The sequence below is a fragment of the Anabrus simplex genome, chromosome 3 (assembly GCF_040414725.1).
Source record: "Anabrus simplex isolate iqAnaSimp1 chromosome 3, ASM4041472v1, whole genome shotgun sequence".
NCBI lineage: Eukaryota > Metazoa > Arthropoda > Insecta > Orthoptera > Tettigoniidae > Anabrus > Anabrus simplex.
This window is the reverse complement of record NC_090267.1, coordinates 269,360,190-269,383,509: the sequence shown is the minus strand read 5'-3', so window position 1 is coordinate 269,383,509 and position 23,320 is coordinate 269,360,190. Positions and strand designations below refer to the sequence as shown.

Sequence of the window (23,320 nt, the reverse complement as noted above, 5' to 3'; positions counted from 1 at the left end):
GGACATAAATTCCTGAATTTCTTGCATTGATAATTTACTATGAAAATGAAAATCCACAGCCTGTTTCCAGTCATTCGACTGGGTCAGGAATGGAATGAATGAAGCCCCCATCTAACAGCGAGGATAGGAAATGTGCCAGCTGCCGAAGCCTGTCGCACTCCTCTGAGGCAATGATTAATGAAATGAAATGTTAATGGAGAGAGTTGGTGGTACTTTCTTAAATTACTGCATATTATATCTATGGTTTCCTATATAGGGATACTTGGATACATGTTTTTAATATCAAAAGAGTGGATTGTATGGTTAGGTTGAACTTCAAAATTCTTAAAATTTTCAACTAATTCTATTGTGTATTTAATGGATTTGTTGGCTAGAAACATGTAATTTTTCTTTAAAAACTGTTGTATATACTGTGAGGTTTTATATAAAGAGCTCAGTCTAAAATTAATTATTCCCTTCTTTTCTCAATAATTTACTTCAAATTATTTTCTTTTCAGACAATCACTTCAGACCAAATTAAACAATAGATCACTACATCTGACAAAAAGGAATAGCTATTCAAATTACGAATGTTCCCCTTTAAGTTACAAAAACGTCATTACCAATATTACATTGAACAAACATAAATTATAATTCAAATTACTCGTCTACGCAGATAGGGATGCCAACTCCCAGATCAACTCAGAACATTTGGTTGCTGCAGGAGTGACGGCATAGGTCGGCATCAACCACAGCAGTTTTGATATGTCATTTAGTTTCAAGTTTGGATGTGTTGTTTGGACTTCTTCAATGTTTTAAATTAAGACTGTAAATTGTGGCATACCAAAGTGTTTATTATTGGTTATATGTGTGCATGTGTCTTCCAATTATAGCATGGCTGAAGATGACCCAATATATATGGGGTCAAAACTAGTCCCAGTTTTATAAGACAATATACAAGCTTATGGTATTGAATAGGTGAACCCTTCTCTACCCTTTGACAAGTAGTCACTATTGCAGTGGTCATCATGTACTGGCCACTGTAACACGGGAACTAGCGCTTGGCTGCAGAAGGTAACATCCAGGTGAGAGAATATGTGCTGCTGAAGCGAGTAGGTTCCCCTGTGTTTAGCATACAAAGATCGAACTGGCTGATCATTCACTCAGGAAACAGACTCCTAGCGCAAGAAGACCGTGAGTCCTAGAGGATGTTACGGGCATTCACGTCTCTAAGCAAAAGGAAAGGAGGATACAAATGAGCGATCAGGTCTTGGTGTTCATGTATGCTAGGATCGCAATTTGGTGGAACGTACATGTTGCACACCATTGTCAATACTGACAATGGAGCTTGAACTGCAACTGCATACAGTTGAGTTAGTAGAGGTACTTCTTCACTGAAGATATTGGAGTATACCAAGGTACAAATGCCCCCAGTTGTCCAACCATCCACAGCTACTCGGTCTTTGGAATAAAGATGATACCCTCTCATAGTCGTGTCATGTCCAGATCTCAAATGACATTCCTGCAGACAGAGTATGGAGACTGCAGAGATATTAATTGATGTAACTCAGCTAGTCAACAAGTATAGCAATTACAGTTTCACTACAATAGTGGCACTGTGTGAATTGCTTGCACAATGAAATTAGGACAACTGCTTGTCCTTCTTTCGGCCAGCTAAGTGCTGTTTTCTACCGTCACTGCCGTTGACGTCATCATCACCATTCACGATGATGTGTGGTTCAGTCTCCATGTTCTTCCCAGGAGAAACATCGGCTGAGCACTCCATGAACGATGAACCTCTTGACTGGGAACAGTGAGTCTTCTTCCTGGGAGAATTTATTAGGTTCCTCAGAAAGTGATCGAGCAAGAGGACATTGGGGTGTCTCACACTTACTCAGTGTTTCCTGAATATTTGGAGGAGATCTGGCAGATGGTTTGTTGGATTTCTTTGGGAATGCCGTGACCCCCAATTGGGTTGGAGAGGGCTAATTCTCCAACATTTTGGGGGGAGGGCTGCAGCCTCCCCTTCTTCTTCTTTTGGTTCTGGGCATTGGTAGGAGGAATTTCTAGTTTCTTTAATTATTCCTTGTTATTAGCTACTTAAGACTGATCAATGCTTGCTTTGTACAGGTGTTTGGTACAAAATTCTGTGGAGAGATTCGTACTTGTGCTACTTTTCCACCGAAGGAGACTGAGAACTCCAGAACAGCCATGGATTTAAACTTTCTCCGGGCATATGGATAAGATAGCTTATCCAGAGTTTTTTCTACTTCTTCTCTTCCCTAAAAGTGGGACAATCCTTGGAGACTGGAGCATGCACACCCGCACAGTTGACACACACAGGTGGTAGTGTGCAGTTGACACCAGCATGCTTGTTTTTCCCACAAATTTTGCAGATTTTAAAACCCAGACATCGCAATAACGTGTAACCAAATTTCTGGCAGTTGTAACACTTCACTGGATCTGTGGTAGAGTGTCGGCCTCCGGATCCCAAGATAGCGGGTTCAAACTCGGCAGACGTAGTCGGATTTTTGCAGGACGGAAAAAAGTCCATTTGACACTCCATGTCGTACGATGTCGGCATGTAAAAGATCTCTGGTGATACATTTGGTATTTACCCGACAAAATTAATTAAATCTCAGCCATAGACGCCCAAGAGAGATCCGGTTTATTCTGTCTGCCATCTAACGGACCTAGAGTAAAACGGAACATCGAAATTGACGAGCAGACAGCCAGATGGCGTCAAATCGAAATGTCTGCACACGGTAGCTGAGGCCATACGATGATGATGATGATTATTATTATTATTATTATTATTATTATTATTATTATTATTATTATTACTACTACTACTGGATTTGGAGTGTATGGGCGAACAGTCAGACAGTAAATTGCAACCTTTATCTGTTTGGGCAGAGTCTGGGCTTTGAAGGTCAGGATGAAAGCACCCGTACCAGCAAAGTTTCTGATCATGTCATCATCAGAACCTTTAACAAAATCCCTCTTCAGCTAATAAGCACAGATCACCTACAACAATTTCTTCCACTGTGTTTCTGATCAGAAATAATTCATCAACAAAACTCTTTCCATTGGCCCTGGAATCCCCAGGAATCAAGGAAGACATTTGTCACTTTCATAATCTAAGGTATTTTTTACAATTTGCTTATGTTGTACTGATACAGATGGTATTATGGCAACGATGGGATGGGAAAAGGTTACGAGTGGGAAGAAGTGACCATGGCCTTCATTAATTTGCCTAGTGTGAAAATGGGAAACCACAGTAAATCATCTTCAGGGCTGTCAAAAATGTTGTTTGAACCCACTATCTCTAGAATGCAAGCTCATAGCTATGTGACCCAAACTGTGCAGTCAGTTGCTCGGTTAATTTACAGGTTTTCACTTCTTAACATTTCAGGAAGCTATTCTGAGGGCAACATCCTTTGTAGAAAAAATAAATAAATATGGCTTCGTTTTTGGTCCCACAAGCAGCTAAAGAAATAAAACGTCAACGTGCGGTACAGAGGTCTCCTGGTAGCTGGAGGTGGGCCACTAGTGACTAATCACCCAATAACCACGCATCACAGTAACAAATTGAATTTCAAACCACGGAATTATACCTCACCAAAATTGCTTTAACTACAAGTCTTCATAGATTATGCTGGCTGCCTCCCCCCCCATTTCATGTTGGTCAGGGCCAACGGGTTAACTTTCTTAAGTACTTGCATGGGCTCAGAATGAACCCATATCATACATACTGGAGATTAATACCAAAATGGTGCTTGCCTTGCAATACTGGAAAATAGCTGAGTCACTATTCTGCAAACTACTTCAGGTGATAAGCAAGTGTGAGGTTCAATCCAACAAGAAAAAATTAGAGAAGGAAAGTCTGGACATTTTTTGCAAGTATTTAATTACGTCTGATTACTGAATAAGCATATTCAACTGTACCTGCTCAAAATGCTTAGGAACCCATTCAACACACTTTACTTTCCGCTCCTTTGCAGCTCCTCTCTGGGCCTCCTCCAACACACTCTTCTCCTCTGTAGCTGCAGTCTTAAACAACACATAATATGTATTAGCATCTTGATGAATATAGAACATGGAAATATTGGTATATGGCAAGTTTCTGATTAGGAGGGGGGCGGGGGCAAAATAATTGCATTTTATTCTGTAACAGTCACATGAGAAATAACAGTCACATTAGAAATAAAAAGGCACACACAAAGAGCATTTCAATTTGTATAGAGCATGATTTTTCTTTTCAACACTTTTAGCATGTAAGATGAACAAATCTAGCTGCTGACAGAGAAAATACTTCAACAATGAAAAACTTTGTTCACATGTAGTAGATGACACTGTCAAGGTTGCCAGTAGACCTATCTGCACCATTTTCATGATATTTAGAAAAAACTATCCGACTTCACAGCACTACTTATTAAGGTTTTCATCTGAACATTTCACCAATTTATTCGACTTATATTTCCAGAGTTTGAATTTTTAAAATACTGAGAAGAAATTTGGAAGAATTCAGTAAACTCTTGATACCTCAGATTTTAATATCTCAGACTTTCGGTAATTCAGTCAAATTTTTTTGAAAATTAAATTTTATTCATTAACACACCAGCTCCATGCTGGTAGGCTAAGAATGTTACAGAAGAAGTGTAATGCAGGAGGGCTGGTGGAGATATTGCCATGCAGCACTACCACCTCTCCCATCCTGTCACCGTGCTTGAATGCAATATACTTCCACACACACCAAGTCAGTTGAGACAAAGCCACAGTTAAGCAAATATGAGTATAAGTATTGTGTCAAACATGAGAAATCATATTTAGATTAATGCTTTCACAGCCTGTAATTATAGACATGATAATAAGATTTTGGGTTTTGCTGTGTCAGGAATCAAGGTGAAATTCTTTCATTTTGCAGAGAACTTTACTTCACATCTCTGGAAGAAAATCTTATCTGTTCACGAGCTCATTGTAACCATGTCCCATTTCCACTTGACAGGCGAGGGACTCCTTGGGAACAACTTGGCGATTGAAATGGAATTCGATGGGGAGCTATCAATATTAATGGGGTTTATGGAAAAAGAAAGTAGAACTGGCTGAGTCAGCAAAGAGGATGCACTTGGAAGTATTAGGAATTAATAATATTTGAGTAAGGGGAGAAAGCGAGGAGAGGATAGGAGGTTATGAAGTGTTCATGACAAGTGTTAAAAAGGGAAGAGCAGAGTGTGGGGTATGACTGTTCATCAGGAATACTATTGCACGCAAAATAGTTTCTGCTGGGCACGCAAGTGAGCGAATGATGTGGGTAGATTTGGCAGTTGTAGGAATTAGGACGAGAACTGTCTGAGTGTATTCACCAGGTAAGGATGCAGATGAGGAGGAAGTTGATTAGTTTTATGAAGCACTGAGACACATCGTAGTCAGGGTCAACAGCAAGGATAGGATAGTGGTAATGGGTGATTTCAATGTGAATGCTGGAACTAGAACTGAAGGATATGGGAAGATGATGGTTAAAGGTGGGGAAGGTATGGAAGCTAATAGGAATGGAAAGCATTAACTGGACTTCTGTTCTAGCATGAGATTAGCAGTTACGAATACTTTCGTCAAACATAAGGCTATATAATGCTATGTATGGGATGGTAGGGGCACCAGATACATAATAGGACACATCTTAACAGATTTTGAATTCACGAAATCTGTTAAGAACGTACAGGTTTTCTAGGGTTTTTTGATGATAAAGATCACTATCTGATTGGTAGTGAACTAAGTATCTCTAGGCCTAGGATAGAGAAAATAAAAACTGTCAGCAGACAAATAAAGGTAGAAAATCTACAGGATGAAGAAATTAAACATACAGTAAGTACAAGGTGTCCAGGTTAGAGGTTTAATAATATAAAATTTAATAACTTGAGAAATAATGGAAATATTTATTGGCAGCTTGTTTCTACAACTACGGTAACTCAAAAAGTTTTCTATGTTCGCTTGCGGTGGTGGTGGTACCGCATGCGCATGTGCGTAACTGCATTGTTCATGAGAAGCGTGCCAGTAACCATGTGGACTCTACAGCAGAAGGTGTTCTGTGTGTTTTTGCTCACGGAGATAAAATCTGTTACACTAGTACAATGTACATTTCAGCGCGAGTATGGACTGTTACCAACGGATGATGTTCCCACTTACGTAACAATCATGAAATGGGACAGGCGCCTTCGAGAATCTGGGACCTTGGTGTCAATGACGGGCCGCCACGCCAAGCACGCAGTTTCAGAGGCCACTGTTGATTTAAGCAACAAGTCCTTCAAGCGGAGCCCTCGTACATCAATTCAACAAGCAAACAGGCAGTTACCTCGTTTGACAGTACACGATGTCGTCCACAAAAGTTTGCACCTACGGGCATACAAACAGCAGCATTGTCAGAAAATCAAACCTCAGGACAGGCCGCTACAGAAGGCATTCACGGACACAATTCTGGCAAAAATTGATGGAAACGAAGCATTTCTCGATTTGGTCTGTTTCTTGGACGAGGCTACATTCCATATTTCCGGCACGGTAAACAAGCACAATTGCCACATATGGAGATCTGAACCCCACCACGTAGTGATAGAGTTGGAACGGGACTCTCCAAAAGTAAATGTGTGGTGTGGATTATTGAAGGACAAGGTTATTGGCCCATTCTTCTTTACGGTGCCTACAGTTAATGGAACACGTTACATAGACATGTTGGAGCAGTATGTTGTGCCATGATTTTTCAGCAAGATCGTGGACCATGCCATTATGCGGAAGTTTTGAGGGATTTCTTGAATCGTGAGTTCCCAGATCGCTGGACTGGGAGAGAGAGTCCATTAATCGCTTGGCCCCTTAGAAGCCCCGACATTACGCCACTTGATTTTTTCCTATGGGGGTTTGTCAAGAATCAAGTGTACCAGACACCAGTTCGTGATCTACCAGATCTGCGTCATCACATTCGTGCAGCTATCGTAAATGTTATGCCTACAATGCTGTAGAACACTTGGAGAGAAGTGGAATACCGATTAGATGTCTGTCGCACTACTAATGGTGTGCATATTGAGGTTTATTAAGTATGTAAACACACATTTTGAGTTACCCTACTTGTAGAAACAAACTGCAAGTAAATATCTCCACTACTTCTCAAGTTATTAAATTTTATATTATTATACCTTTAACCCGGACACCTTGTATATGGATAAGATTAGAGAAAAGTTCTGAACAATGGACAGTAAGCAGGTTCAGGATATAAAAAGAGAATGGGTGGCATAACGGAAGCTGTAGAAGAAACAGCAAGAAAATGTCTAAGAACAGCTGTGTGTAAAGATGGAAAAAAGCAAACATATTGGTGGAATGATTAAGCAAGAACAGCTTGTAAGCTTAAAAAGGAGACATATCAGAAATGGCTCCAAACAAGGACTGATGCAGACAGGGAATTCTAAGCAGATGAAAGAAACAGGGAGAAGCAAATAGTTGCTGAATCCAAGAGGAAGTCATGGGAAGATTTTGGTAATAACCTGGAAAGGCTAGGTCAAGCAGCAGGGAAACCTTTCTAGACAGTAACAAAGAATCTCAGAAAGGGAGGGAAAAAGGAAATGAATAGTGTTTTGGGTAAATCAGGCAAACTCATAATAGATCCCAGGGAATCACTGGACAGGTGGAAGGAATATTATGCAAATCTTCTAAATGCAAAAGTAAATAATCTTGGTGAGTAATAAGCAACGAACAACCAAGCTCATGTGGAGGTGAATGATGATGGTGAAATTACACTTGTGGAAGTGAAAAGGATGGTAAATGAACTCCATTGTTGTAAAGCAGCACGAGTAGATGAAATTAGATTTGAAATAGTGAAATATGGTGGGAAGGGAGGAATGAACTAGCTTCATAGAGTAATAAGATTAGCATGAAATGTTAGTTAAGGTACCTACTGACTGGATGAAAGCAGTAATTCCAGCTATCTATAAGCAAGGGAACAGGAAGCAATGCAACAACTATCAAAGTACCATATTTCACTGAACAGAATACCAGGGAAGATGTTCACTGGCATCTTGGAAGGGAGGGTATGATCAGTGATTGAGAGTAAATTGGTTGAAAATGAGTGTGGTTTCAAACCACAGAGGGGCTGTGAGTATCAGTTTTTCAGAATGCATCAGATAACTGAAAAATGCTACCAGTGAAATAGACAATTATGTTTATTTCATAGATCTAGAGAAGGCATATGGCAATATCAAAGGACAAGATGTTCACTGCACTGGGGGACTATGGGATTAGGGGTAAATTATTAAAATCAATCAAAGCCATTTATGTTGACAACTTGGCTGCAGTTGGAACTGATGGTAGAATGTTTAAAAAAAAAAAAATTTGCTTTACGTTGCACCGACACAGATAGATCCTATGGCGATGATGGAATAGGAAAGGGATAGGAAAGGAAAGGAAAGGGCCACAGCCCTTATTAACAAACAGCCTCAGCATTTGCCTGGTGTGAAAGTGGGATACCATAGAAAACCATCTTCAGAGCTACCAACAGTGGAGTTCAAACCCACTATCTCCTGAATGCAAGTTCACAGCTGCGCGACCCTAACTGCATGGCCAACTCGCTCGATATATAATAGAATGAGTTCTGGGTTCATGGTAATTACAGGGGTTAGACATGGCTGTAATCTTTCACCTTTGTCGTTCATAATATACAAGGATTGTCTACTGAAAGGTATTCAGAGGCAGGGAGGGATTGAGTTAGGTGAAAATGTGGTAAGTAGTTTGGCCAATGCTTACGACTTGATCTCAATGGCAGATTGTGCCAAAAGCCTTTAGCCTAATATGTTGAGATTTGAAACTTTTGGAAGGAGTATGATATGAAAATTAGCCTTTACAAGACTTAAATTGATGTAAGTAGGCAAGAAATCTAGAGAAATTAACAGAAAGCTGGAACAATTAGTTAATTATAAGTATTTAGGATGTACGCTCTCACAGGATGGTGATATAGTATGTGCATTTATATCAAGGTGCAGCAAAGCTAATGCAGAGAGTTTACAGTTGCGAGGCGATTTCCAACAAAAGAGTAGCGTTACAAAAATGTTGCAAAGTTTGGGATGGGAAGACTTGGGAGAAAGGAGACGAGCTGCTCGACTAAGTGGTATGTAGATGTTGATTCCCATAGAGAACCTGAAATATTTGTCCCGACTGCGGAGATGTGGCTCAGACAGTCCACCATGTAATGATATGCCCACTTCGGAGCTTCCAGGGAGGATACCACGAACTTCATGCGGCAAGTGAAGAGGCAGTGAATTGGCTAAATTCTCTGGACATTAAACTATAAGTTATATTACCATCCATTGATCTTTTGTCCGATTGTTGTTCTATCTACTTTATGTATATATAGTTTTAAGTGTATATATATATATATATAGTTTCTCTGTACCCTGTATACGCCATACGAAATATATTATATATTATATTCAGCTCAGTTTCAATATCCGCAATATTCAATCCCGCCATGTTTACGAACGAAACAGCTGTCCCACACTCGCGGAAGTTCAAGACCGTTTCCTAGGCGACGTCAAGACACCAAGACAGATTATCGCTCTTCCTTCATTTCCTAGGCCTTGTAGATTGTACTGCGTGTTCATAAATGCCTCATAAACACTTCAAAGCCGAAGAAAACAAGAAACTATCGCACAGCTCGCGTAAGTGTGCGGATAATGCAGCCAGGCGCTTTCGGGCGCTAAGGGCGGGAAAGGGTTAAAAAGGATAGTACAAATGCAATGCTCAACTCTGGAGCAATACCATTTGAAGATGGTAATAAAGAGAGGAACGGTGTGAAAAAAAAGTTCTGGGATCAACAGAAAATGATCTAGTTAAAGTAAGGCATGGTTATAAGCAAGGTGATTGGATAATAACTACAATAGAATCATGGGTATTTGAACCAGAGGAACTGCTGGAGGATTATCGATTCAAAATAATGGAATTAAAGAGAGGATTTTCAATCATTACAGTGACAGTATTTGGCATTCGTGTGTCATTATTATTAGACACAGGAGCATGTATCAGTATAATTTCAAAAATATTGTTTCTAGAATTACAGGACAGAGTCAAAATTCCTGTAATCCCAGTTTCAGGCATGAAGATTAGAGAAATTATTCCAGACAGAATCACTAAATGCAAAATACAAACTTGTTTACTTATTGAGATCGGAAAAATAGTATTTGAACATCCATTTATAGTCATGGACAGAATTCTATACAATCTAATTATTGGTTCAGATTTCATACGCGAGAATGGCATTATCATCGATTTAAATAAGGAGAAAGTTAGATTCAGAGGAAGTGGTGAAGAACAGTCTCACGTCACAGCCAAAGTGAAAATAGAAGAATGAGTGAACTTCAGAAAACCATGAGCATTTCAACAGAGGAAATAATACAATTAAGAGAGAAGGTCATGGAAAAGCACGATTATGAAGACATTTCACGAGACGATGCAATCTATAAAGGAATTGGAGGCGACGTTGAACAGAAGAATATGGTTGTAAGCTTATTAATGAAATATGGCAATGCATTTAAAACTCAGCCAGGAGCGATAAAAAACTTTGAATATAAATTACTAGTAAAGAACTGGAGACTGTTCAAGGCCAAACCATACCCAGTACCAGATTAATTTATGCCTGAGGCCATGAAGGTAATCCAAGAGATGATTGACAATGGTATCATTTCGAAGTCACATTCTCCTTATATTAGCCCTTTAGTCATTGTAAGGAAAAGTAATGGATCCATCTGTGTTTGTTTGAATGCGAGGCAGTTAAACTTGAGAATAATACCTGAGTATGATAATGCTCCTATGATCAAGGAGATTATCAGGAAATTTAAAGGGATGAGATGCTTCACAATATTAGATTTAACATCATCATACTTTCATATAATATTGGAAGGTAAATCCAAGCTGTTGACTGGATTCCTATTCAACAACCAGACCTATAATTTTGAAAGACTTCCCTTTGGCATTCGCAACTCAGGAGCAGCGTTCATTCGAGCCTTAGATTGAAATTTAAGGCCAGAAGTCAAGGAGTCTGTTACCATTTACGTCGACGATATCCTGCTAGCAACAGTCACATTCGAAGATCACATGGTCAAGTTAGAGCGATTGTTGGCTAATCTAGATGAAGCAGGGTTCAAAATTAACAGATCCAAATAAAAATTCTGCCAGTCAGAAATTCTCTTCGTTGGAGACATAATCGATGGAACCGGAATTAAACTGAATCCTCTTAAGATCCAAGCCATATGCGAGTTTCCGAAACCGAAAAGAATAGAGCATATTCGGCAATTTTTAGGGATGACCCAGTTTTTCCCCAATCATTGTCCAAATTATACTGAGACAGTGGCACCTCTACAAGAACTCTTGAAGACCAACAACCGATGGCACTGGACTGAGCATCACGATTAAGCTTTCATGAAAACGAAGGAAATAATGGCAAATAACATTAAGTTGGGCTATCCAGACTTCAATTTAAAGTTTATTATATAATCGGATGCTTCGTTGATAGGAGTTGGAGCTGTGTTGTATCAAGAGAATGACGACGTAGAGAAGGAAAAGACCTACTTGGTGTTTATAAGCTGCAAGTTATGTTCTCATGAGATGAATTATACAACGACAGAGTTGGAAATGTTAGCAATCGTGTACATGCTCCAGCAGTGGAGAAAAATGATTTATGGATATCCAATAGTGATACGGACTGATCAAAAGGCTCTGACGTTTGTATTAAAATCGTCTTTGGCAAGCGAGAGAGTGTCAAGGTGGGCTCCCTACGCGCAGCAATTTGATCTTCAAATTGAGTTCTGTGCTGGTAAATCAAATATCTTAGCAGACAGTCTGAGTCGAAATCCGGTGGAGGACACACCATAGATTAACGTGGTAGAAATGACCAAGGAAGACGAGGAATGTCTTGAGGACTTGAGATGCTTGTCAGATTTGTAGCTTGATGATCCATCCCTAAAACTGATAATAGAAGGTTGTCAAAGGAGAACTATCAGTGATGGCCATGGAAATCAGGAAGCAAATTGCCAACGACTAACTGCGTTTATAACCTTTTGTATAAATTCGTGGACAAGGAAAAAAGAAGGTTAAGAGTTGTGGTTCCACGCAGCTTAAGGTGTAAACTCATCTGGTACATACATCGGATGATCGGCATGGAGGAGTAGACAAGTTGATAGCAACTATAGGAGAAACTTTTACTTGGGCTGGATTTCGAAGAACTATAAGGAAGATTATTAAAACTTGTGATACGTGCCAGCGTGTAAAACATAATTCTGTTCCATTATACCAACAACCGATCTCTGTAATACCAGAAAGACCCCATGAAATATTTGCGATGGATTTATACGGAGGATTACCAGTTAGCAAGCGCAGAAATCGTTTTATCCTAGTTATCCTTGATATCATGTCAAAGTTCGTGTCACTGCAACCCATCAGGAAAACAAATTCTAAAGCTATCATTAGAAGTCTAGAGAGATACATCATACCTCAGATGGGCACGCCAAACTGTGTCTTAACCGACCACGGAACTCAATTTACATCAGTAGAATTTTCAGAAGCCTTAAAAAGAATGGGAATACAGCACAAGTTCAGTTCCATACATCAGCCAGAATCAAATGCAGCTGAGAGGATATCGAAGAGCTATCGAAGTATTGCAGAGTATTCTGTTCTGAACGTCACTGGACATGGGCCACATTCTTACCAACGATCACGGAATGCTTGAACAATACCTGGCATAAATCGATGGATAATATTCCCAGCGTTGTTCACCTGAATAAGTACCCCGAGCGCCCATGGAACGATGTCATAAGTAAGCCTATAGAGGAATTACCTAATGTTGAGGAGATCATTCAGCAAGCTCGACTGCGCATGAGAAAGCAGGCAGACAAAAGACTCAGAGAATTACGACACAGAAGATTTTGCAAACCATCAGAGATTGGAAATTTTGTGCTAGTGAAGAAACCAGTAACGTCGGACCCTGCCGTTAGATTTTATTCAAAATTTGCTCATCTGTATATTGGGCCATTTAAAGTAATCAACGTTTTGGATAATAATGTATATAAAATTCAGAGCCTGGAGTCTGGCAATGTCTCGATATTCAGTGCCTCGAATCTGAAGGAATATTACTTTCCTATTACTGGTGAGGAGGAAGTAAACCTTATTTTCGAAGATGACACGGAGAATGAGTTTAGTGAATACACATCCATGGAAGAGTAGATCAAGCACGTTGAATGTGTTACAAGGAATATCCAAGGTTAAGCAGGACGTTGGAACGTATTTTAGAACATGCTGTAGCGAGGAATATCTATTCAACTGATAGTAAATTGCTTTTCGGGAAAATTTTATGATGAACCCTGAAACTGAATGTAACAGTAAGAACAAAAAGTCATAATAAAGATATGCATAAGGAGAAATTTCTTACTGACGTCCGAAATTTTTTTCCAAGTACGGGGGGGAATATAACCATTCAGTGGCATGTGAGTCAGCTGAGCCACTGAAGGTTATGCTAAGGAAAAGATCAACCGGATTTACTTGGAAAATACGTCCAGCAGCCGCAGATCAAGTGGTAATACGTCCAATTGTGTCAAATAGGCGGAAATAACTCGCTTATTCAAATAAGAAATTGGATGGATATAAAATAATGAACGGAGATTCAACCCTGTGGTCACCGCATGCTTAGAGTCGTGAGATATTATTTAATAAATGAACTGAGGCTAGCAAGTGAAGTTTACATTTTAGCAGCATGAAAAGGCAAGTCTATCATATGATCTTCAGGTCCAGTAATAACGCGGCGGAGGCTATGACTTGACGTTATAGGTTAAAGGATCAAGAAGGCGCTGAAGAAAGTAAATCGACTGCATACGTCATGAAGACAAACAAATGGTGAAGTGTTCCTTTGTGCATCTGTCTAATTAGAAGAGAAGGTGTTATCTCAGAATTAATTTCCTCAAATGTCAAAAACATATGGAAGAGAAGATACAACTGAACGAACTTAGCCCAAGATATGGAACGCGGACCCATATTATTAATGTAACAATTTTGAAATTAACCTTTGTTTTTATGAACAATTGGATTGTAATGAAAAAAACTGAGACTGAAGGTTGATCTAATAGCCATACACACATCTTGAGTAAGGGTATTCGGAATAGAATTCAAAGGAAATATTAAAAAACGTATTAAGGAGATAATTACATTGCATTTAATAACGATTCCGCACTTGTTAAATAAGGCGAGTTTTCAGAAATAATAGTGGGAAATTATATAACGCCTAGATCACCATGCTAATTTTATTTTATAAGTTTCAGGTCCTGGGAATCAGAATGTATGAAGACTATTCCTGTGATGTGATGATGAAAGCAAATATGTGGGCTTAAAGGATTTAGCGTCCTAACAGGCCCGGGAGATGATGATGAAATGAATGCCAAACCATGACCGATGGAATGGAGGATTGAGAGCTGTATCACATGATGTTCATTGATAAGTATCCAAGATTTCATCTTCTTTACTCTATCTTGTAGTTGCATAGTGGTAGTGTAGATTTATTTTATTTTCATGGTGAAGTGATATTGAAACAGCTTGAGTGACCTAAAGCGATTGTCACAAGTGCCCAGTTATACTCTTGATTATGGTTCTGATGTGAAGGTTTTGAGATCATTTATCTTATGCGAGATTTAGCTCGTAGAATGTGCATTTTACCGTGAATTACCCGGAGTTTCTTTATGTTTACTGCAAATGTAAGGAAGCATTGTCTTCATAATTTAAACCATACGAGCACTGCATGAATATTTTGTAGGTGATGTGATTTAATGTCTATTTAAAAAAGTCTTCTTGTGTGATATCATGTGCGTACATTGTACAGTTGCATATATTACGTAATAGTGGTGCCGTGATGACTGTGATGTGTTTGTAATGATGGTAAGGTTCTTCGGACAGATGCTTGTGATTTTCTTGGGGTAAGTAATTGTGAATACCGAGCTCGATAGCTGCAGTCGCTTAATTGCGGCCAGTATCCAGTATTCGGGAGATGGTGGGTTCGAACCCCACTGTCGGCAGCCCTGAAGATGGTTTTCTGTGGTTTCCCCATTTTCACACCAGGCAAATGCTGGGACTGTACCTAATTAAGGCCACGGCCGCTTCCTTCCCACTCCTAGCTCCTTCCTGTCCCAACGTCGCCATAAGACCTGTCTGTGTCGGTGTGACGTAAAGCAAGTTGCAAGGAAAAAAAAAAAAAAAAAGTTATTGTGAATAAGTGTTGTGCGCTTGAATTATGGTGAATAATATGAGGATAGGGTTGTCGAAAAAGTGTTTAATGGTGAAATAATGTTGTTATAATAAAAGGGTTCACTGAGAATAGGTATTATGAAGCACAATGAAGTTTCGAGATTTTCAATGAATTTAGGATTGAGAAGTGGATTTAAGCGTACATCATACAAGTTAAGAATCTGAGATAGGCAAGCATTAAAGTTGTTATTAATTTGCTGCGTGACATGTCCGAAGGTTATGAGCAGATTGGCATACGATCATCGAAACACTATTTTCAACGAATAATTATTGACAAGAGATCTTCGACATTAAATAAACATAATATGGATACAGTAGGATGTCATATTGATCAATTTATCATCACCTGGTGTAATATAGGTTGTGTTCTTTGTGTAGTTGCTTGTAGTATGAACTTTTGTAGATAGTAGACCTTCATGACTTTTTCAGGAGGACAGTTCTGGCAAAACCAGATGCCATTAATCATTTTTAGATCTTATTGATTATGTAGTATCAGCTAGATAATGTACATTATTTTTTAGGTGGTATGTGAGTTCCTGGCGCATGCTGTTTTATTTCACTTGAATCATTGCTGAAACCAATTATCATATCTTTTAAATATTGGATGATCGCACATTTAAGGACGGCCATGCTGATGACAGATCACTATTGGGAAACTCAAGTTGATTAGCACTTAGGCAATTTATGAGAAGAGCGATAGAATGATAGGGCGTTGAATATGAAATCTTGGATAAATGAACGATAGAAACAAGCGAGATATTTTTTCCCCACTTTATTATTTTATAATGGGCAGACAATTAATAATAATGAATTAATGTTCTCTGAATGAGAATAAGCCTTCAGCAAGTTCCATATTTGTTTTCATCAAGGTACAACTTTCAATTTTAATTGAGATTTTAATGATGGTGAATTACATAAATATCAGCCAACAAAGATTTCAGTTTCATTTATATGATTATTATCCAATCATTCTATGATGTAAATATTATTGTATTAGATTAACTATCATGATTTCATTAAATTGGGAAGATCCTTCCAAGAGACTAACATTTGATATCTTCTTATTTAAATGAGGTATATTTTAGTCTTGCATATGATGAACAATTATTTATTACAATAGGAAGGATCTTGTGTTAAATGCCAGTAGAACTGCATAGATACTCGTTGAATGTCCATGCCCTGAGTGGAGACTTATGCATCACCGTTGACTCCAGCCGAGGCTTAATTTCAACACCTACGAACCCTCAATATCCCCGGGCAATGGACGGTTACAATACTTGAACTGAATTCAATCCATTCTAATGGTAAATAATAATAATAAATTATGGCAGTGCACCAGAGAAGTAATGATATTGTTTTTATAAAATTATTTTTAAGATGAAGAGGTCATTATCACCATGATTAGGATTGCAATTAGTTAGTGAGGAGATAACCAAGTCTACCATGAAAGAGGCAATGGGATCACAGTCTGTAGCCAATGCTGATTTTTAAATGTGAATTTCCACTGGTTTTTTATTTCATCATAAACAGAATGCAACCTATGAAAGAGTTTTGAAGAATAAATACGTTGCTGTAAAAATATGGAACACAAGGGATCGCTGACCTTTCTACATTTAAAGTAACACATGCAGTTAACCAAATGGAAATGAAGTGGAGGTCACAAATTAATTTTTAGTTTCAATTTTCCTGTGCAGTATGAACACTTATCTCTTTCCTCTGAGATAACGCCCATAGGCAACCAGTGTATGTGCGTGTGTGTGTGTGTGTTAATGAGGTAGGGAAGGGATGATACCCGGTGTTGGCATGTAGATACTCCTGTCAAATAATGCTATGGGGGTCTGCTCAAGGCTCATCATCCCCATCTGATTGATGAATCACCATCAATAGCATCATATGCTCTCACTTCATGTAAACACTGTGGAGAGGTTCAGAATTGAATCCAGGCTTCTGCCACGCAATCTGCTGATTAGAAAATGTATACTACCACCTTCCTACTTTGCCAGCCAACATTATGATGATGAATTTTCTTCCACCAATGGGCATTGAACCACCCAACCGCAGTGCCAGACCAAAGAGACTTGATTCAACATGTTACCACTCTATACTTTTAACAATGATAATTATAAGACTATCCCAGCTGTTTGCTGGGAGAATATAGAAGTTTCTTCTAGGGAACCTTTCTTTATATTTTATCATCTATAGAAGTTATACCTGATCATCCCGGGCAATTGCTGCTGAAACATGCTGCCACAGATTTTCAGATTCAAACTCGCCCTGATGTTCAATAGGTACTGTATATCGTTTCAATCTCTGTTTTCGAACTTCCTGCGTTGGTTTCCACAACAATTGCTGTTCCTGAAATATTGAAGCAAATGTAAATTACAGCATATCTACATGCAAATTTCGATGTCTAATGCAAGTCTTTAGACCAAAGTGTTAAGTAGAAAAGTTAATTTACCCCAGTTCGCCTATCTTTTATATTTACAGCACCATCCCAGTAGCCTTCTATAGTTGCCAAGGTTTCCTTGCCAAGTTTCAATCGACCAGATATTGAATTTGTCTGCTCTGATCCCCCAAGGAATGGCTGTAAAACAACAAGGATAGAACAATTTAGCAACCACACACAGCAGGACAGATACACAATTCAAATGCAAAGAAGAAAAAAAAAAAAGGATGTGGAGTGATTTTGCTGATTCTGAAAATTATCTTCTGTATGAGAGCTGATGGTGGCTGTATGAGAGCTGATGGTGGAACTGTTGGGGATCCAACCAGCCTTTGGTTTGAAAATTTAATATATATCCATGACTGGTATATTTTTGGCTTTTGGTCATTCTTCAATTTGATAACATGTCTGAGCAAGCTTGCCTGAAAATTTGCTCCAATGAGCAAGGTAGAAGAGGAAAAGTGATGTTAGCAAGCAACAGACCAATTTAATACACAATTCAAAAGAGTATCCTATATAATTATTAGCAATGATGGGAAAAGTACATGAAAAAAGTAATTGGGCTGAATTACAGGTACCTGAGAAATATTTTACTCAATTACAACTACAAATTACATTTTCAACAAGTACTGGTACTCAGTACAATTAAATCACAATTACGTTACAAAACACCAATCTTAAGGAAATCAACATCTTTTCTCCACATGGGGCTGGGTTTGCAAGGAAAAATATATTACTTCATTTTGTTTTTGTTTTGTTTAACACAGACACATAAAGAGGCTATCATCACTAAATGAGACTAAACATGATATCCTGGAACTTTCAAAATGATTTCCCCCCCATAATTCATACAGTACTTTAGTTAGTGACTTTACCATTTCAAATAATTTGCTATTTACTTTACAAAAAAATTGGTTCTTAAAATTTTCATCGATAATCCTCGAACTCATTGGGGAAAGTAGGCCTATATCTATGCACTTGGAAAATACAAGTCAGGAACTTAAGTCAAGAAACAACATCAAGAAGAAACTAGCTGGTACGACATGGGGAGCTGATGCATCCTCACTATGCACTACTGCCCTCACGAGGGTTTATCCAGTGGCTGAATACTGCGCCCCGGTGTGGCAACATAGCGCTCATACTAGGAAGATCGACGTCCATTTGAATGAATGTATGAGAACTGTAACAGGCACACTAAAATCCAGCCCAATCCCGTGGCTACATACTATCAATAACATACCACCTCCGGAACTGAGATGACAGAAAACAACTATACGCGAGTGGAAAAAGTTGCACCATCCTCATCATCCACACAATCTCCTAATCCATGAGGTCTTTACTGACCTATCTCCTTCTTGTCTTAAAGCAAGGAACCCAACATGGCATGACATAACTGGCTTCAATATCAAGGAAAAATGGCATCAAAGCTGGAGCTCTGCATGTGTGAAACAAGGCATCCAAGACCCCACAACTGGACTACCAGGATTTCACCTAAAGAGACACCAATGGTCTACACTCAACTGTTTAAGAACAGGCCACGCTAGATGTAATGCCATGCTACATAAGTGGGGACTTCGAGAAGCCCCTTTCCAGTCAGTGCAGCACATTATGGAGGAGTGCCCTCTGAGGAAGTATGATGGACCAGCCCAAGATGTCATCAATGCTACACCCCACTTCTTAGAATGGCTACAGCAACTGGACATTGATTTGTAAATGTCAACGCTACCAACATTCTTGTCCTTGTATATATTGTACTTTTTCTTTTGTATACTCGCCATACGATAAATAATAATAATAATAATAATAATAATAATAATAATAATAATAATAATAATAATAATAATAATAATAATAATAATAATAATAATAATAATAATAATAATAATAATAATCTATGCACTTGCTGAAATGATGCTGTACTGGAGCACTTGACGGAACACGTATGTTTAATCTTACGAACATCCCCGGCAGTGATGGATATTATAGAATGTACCCCATCCAGCACTGGTAAAGCTACAGTTTCTGCTGTAGTGGAAGAGAAAAGTTATATTAATCATCACTTAATTTTTTCCTGTTTCTGCTTCCATGTGATGTATACTGATTACATGAATGAAACAATTACTAGAATGTAACAGTTTTTATCCCAAGAAGTAGCCTACATTATAACAGCAGATCAATTATATCAGAAGTAAATTATGAGTAAAAATTACATTGTGTACAAAGTAACAATTACAAGTAAAAATTACTAAAATAAGTATTCATTACAAGTAATTTGATTACTTTTACTAAATTACTTCCCAACTTTGATTATTACAACTAGAACGGCATGAGCGGTCATTTTGACCATTAGCCAATTTCAAGGTATTTCCACGCTTGTACTTTTTTACGCAAGAGGTTGTGCTTTGGTGACTTTAAACCTTTCAGCCTTATGTACATTCACGCCAAAAATTACATCCATAGATGATAAGGGAACGCAGATATTGTCCGTTATACCTCAGAAGGCCATGCAGTCATTTTGACCGCTTCACTTCTTTGATACGAAGAGCTCTATTCTGCTTAATGCTTGCTTCCTGTGATATATTTACAAGTGGTGCTATAGGGGCATATATTGTAACTAAATAATATGCCTCTAGCAGTGGTCACATGTGGATGACTTAGTGCCTGTGCCTTTTGTAGTATAGTGCGTAATAATGGCTCGGCAGTAAAAACTTACTCCTGTTCAGACTAATCACGTGATGAAGATACATTATCAGATATACACGCAATGAGTGACAATGAGGATTTTATACCACAACAGTGTGGTAATATGTTGGATAGTAATAGTGATTCGGCTAATGAAAATATGCACACAGTAGACTTCGTATCTACAATAGACACAGTTACTCCTTCAACCAGCCGTGCTCAATCTTGCAACAGAGGACGATTTCTTAGCAGAGGGCAACCCATTTGAAGAGGAAGGGGATGAGGTGGGATAGGTCATGAACTGGTAAAGTCTCCTTCATTTGCATCAGGGGATCAGTTATGTGGTACAGATGGAACAATTATTTGGACTGTTATCGACAATAGCGGGAACCCCACTGGACAGATGGCTGCTCAGTATGTACTGAAAGAGGCAGCAGGACCTACTTCTTATGCTAAGCGTAACGTAGTGCTAATAGCAAGGTTGGTGCCTGGCATTTATTCAATGAAACAGCCATGTTGAAGCATATAATGATGTGCACAGAGACCGAAGCTTGTAGACAGACGATGGATAATAATTGGTCTATTTCTCTGGAAGTATTAGATGCTTTTATTGCATTGTTATATGCCCGTGGAGCTTAGAAACTTACTAGTCTAGCCGTAGATCATGTGTGGTCTTCTTTACGGGGTTCCCCTGTTTTCACTAACGCTATGACAAGAAGCAGGTTCAAAGAAATACTAAGGTACTTACGTTTTGATCTCTGTAAAACTAGATCCACTCATTTGCAGACAGATAAATTTGCTTTGGTGTCTGCTATTTGCAATATATTTATTGACAATTTTTTATGTGTTCTATAAACCTGGCGCGAATGTCACAGCTGATGAACAATTCTTCCCCAGCAAAGCTCAGAGCAGGTTCATGCAGTACATGGAGAACAAGCCGGATAAATTTGGCATAAAATTGTGGCTACTGCTGGACGTTGATTCTAAGTATGTGTGCAATGGGTTTCCTTATCTTGGGAAAGACGAAATGTGACCTGCCAATGAGTCACTGCCTGAAAATACTGTCATGAAACTTATGGACCCATACCTCAAGAAAGGATGTAACGTGACCTCTGATAACTTCTTTACAACGGTAAAGTTGGCTGAAAGACTGAAAGAGAAGAAAACTAGTGTTGGCTTCTTGGCTTTGGGGATTAGATCAGGCTCAGATCAGGTGAATAAGGCGGGTGTGGAAGAATCTCCCATCCCCCGTTGTAAGCGACGCTGAACGATGGCTGCTGTGTGAGCTGTATTGCTGTATGCTCTTGCAATTCCGCTAGAGTCCAGCGCATGTCCTCATGTAAACATTGATCGATCACCATTATATGTACATCTTTGTTCATAGACACTGGATGGCCTGGGCGAGGCAAATCGGCAGTTGATACTCTATCCCGTTTCAACGTCTTCACCCACCTCGCCACTGTTCTACAGGGCATGACATGCACACCTCATGCTCCTGCAGTTCTGCATCGCATTGGCGTGCATTTCTGCCGCGGAGAACTGCTATTTTAATATATGATCGTTGCTCCTGCTTGTTGACTTCATTCTGTGATGCTCTCACTCATACACTGAAATTGGGGGCATGCTTAGACCCACACAGTTGTTTACATACACCATCTAGTGGCATCATATGCAAGTACATACCGTAAGTTTCCAAATGCGTATCTTAGATTTACCGTGTTGTCTCCTGTTCAAAAAAAAAAAAAGTTGCCATGACTTATGACTCGACCTACGTATGAAACATACGAATAATAATTTTTATGTCACACCGACACATGCAACAAAATGCATAATACCGTATTGTCTGGTATAATTAACGCAATTTTTGACAAAAAATACAGGCGAAAACTTCGGATGCGTAAATCATTCAAGGAATTCAGATTTTTAAAAATTATTTACAATTCATTTATGTTTCAAAGGTACATCAAGTATAATATAAACACAACTGGTTCAACTCATTTGCGGTTATCATCATTTGGTGTAAAATTCCAAAGAAGAACAACATTATGCCAAAAATAATGAACAAGTTCAACCATTTTCATCACTTTGTGATTGAGAAGCGTAAAGTGAAGGAATATTTGATCTCGCAAATAGGAACCGCAGGTCAGACGCCAATCCATATGCTACAAAGTCAAACAATCTATAAGAAAGGAACATTGAGGGTTATCGCACGCGCTCCCAGAAGCGAAAAACAACGATGTACTGCAATGCTTGCTGTAACAGCTGATGGCAGAAAGCTTGCACCTTACATTGTTCTAAAACGAAAAACAATGCCTAAAGCAAAATTTCTGTGAGTGATCCATGTTCTTACCCAAGAAAAAGGGTGCATGGACACGTGGACAACGGTTTGCTAACGAAGAGGACATTGTAACAGCATTTCGGAGAGAGATATCACATGTTAGCGATACACATGCAGCGAATGGGATTCAGCGCCTGCTCCACCACTGGCAACGCACAGTGGAAATCTTGGGTGATTATTTTGACGGTCTGAAACCAGTGGAGACCTGACCTTTGTATGTAGTCTTACCTGTGTCTTGTGTATTTGCTGTCTATACCATAATAAAACAATGTTTACTAATGGCCTCTTCATCGAAGAGAAAGTCCATTTCTCTTTATATAATAATGATATAATTAGTAATTAATCAAGCCTCGACTAACCTTCAAATCAGGGACACTGACTCCATGTGGTGGTGGTGGTGGTGATTATTGTTTTGAGAGGAAGTACAACTAGGCAACCATCCTCTATTACAACTAGGCAACCATCCTCTATATAACACTAATCAGAGGGAAAATATGAAAGGGGTCCGACATTTCGAAAAATGAAGATATCGGCCAAAAGAAGATAAGGCCACGAAGGGCGTG

At 38.9% G+C, this 23,320-nt stretch overlaps 1 protein-coding gene across 4 annotated transcripts in view; it reads right to left on the bottom strand.

Moving 5' to 3' along the window:
* Positions 1-23,320, bottom strand: part of Orp8 (Oxysterol-binding protein-related protein 8) — a 565,732-nt gene that overhangs the window by 126,334 nt on the left and 416,078 nt on the right. For all 4 annotated transcript variants that reach the window (XM_067143024.2, XM_067143025.2, XM_067143026.2 and 1 more), the window contains 3 exons: positions 17,753-17,878; positions 17,506-17,649; positions 3,928-4,032 (listed from right to left, as the gene is read on the bottom strand). In XM_067143024.2, the coding sequence (XP_066999125.1) occupies positions 3,928-4,032; positions 17,506-17,649; positions 17,753-17,878 (375 nt within the window). The remainder of the gene's footprint in view (positions 1-3,927; positions 4,033-17,505; positions 17,650-17,752; positions 17,879-23,320) is intronic.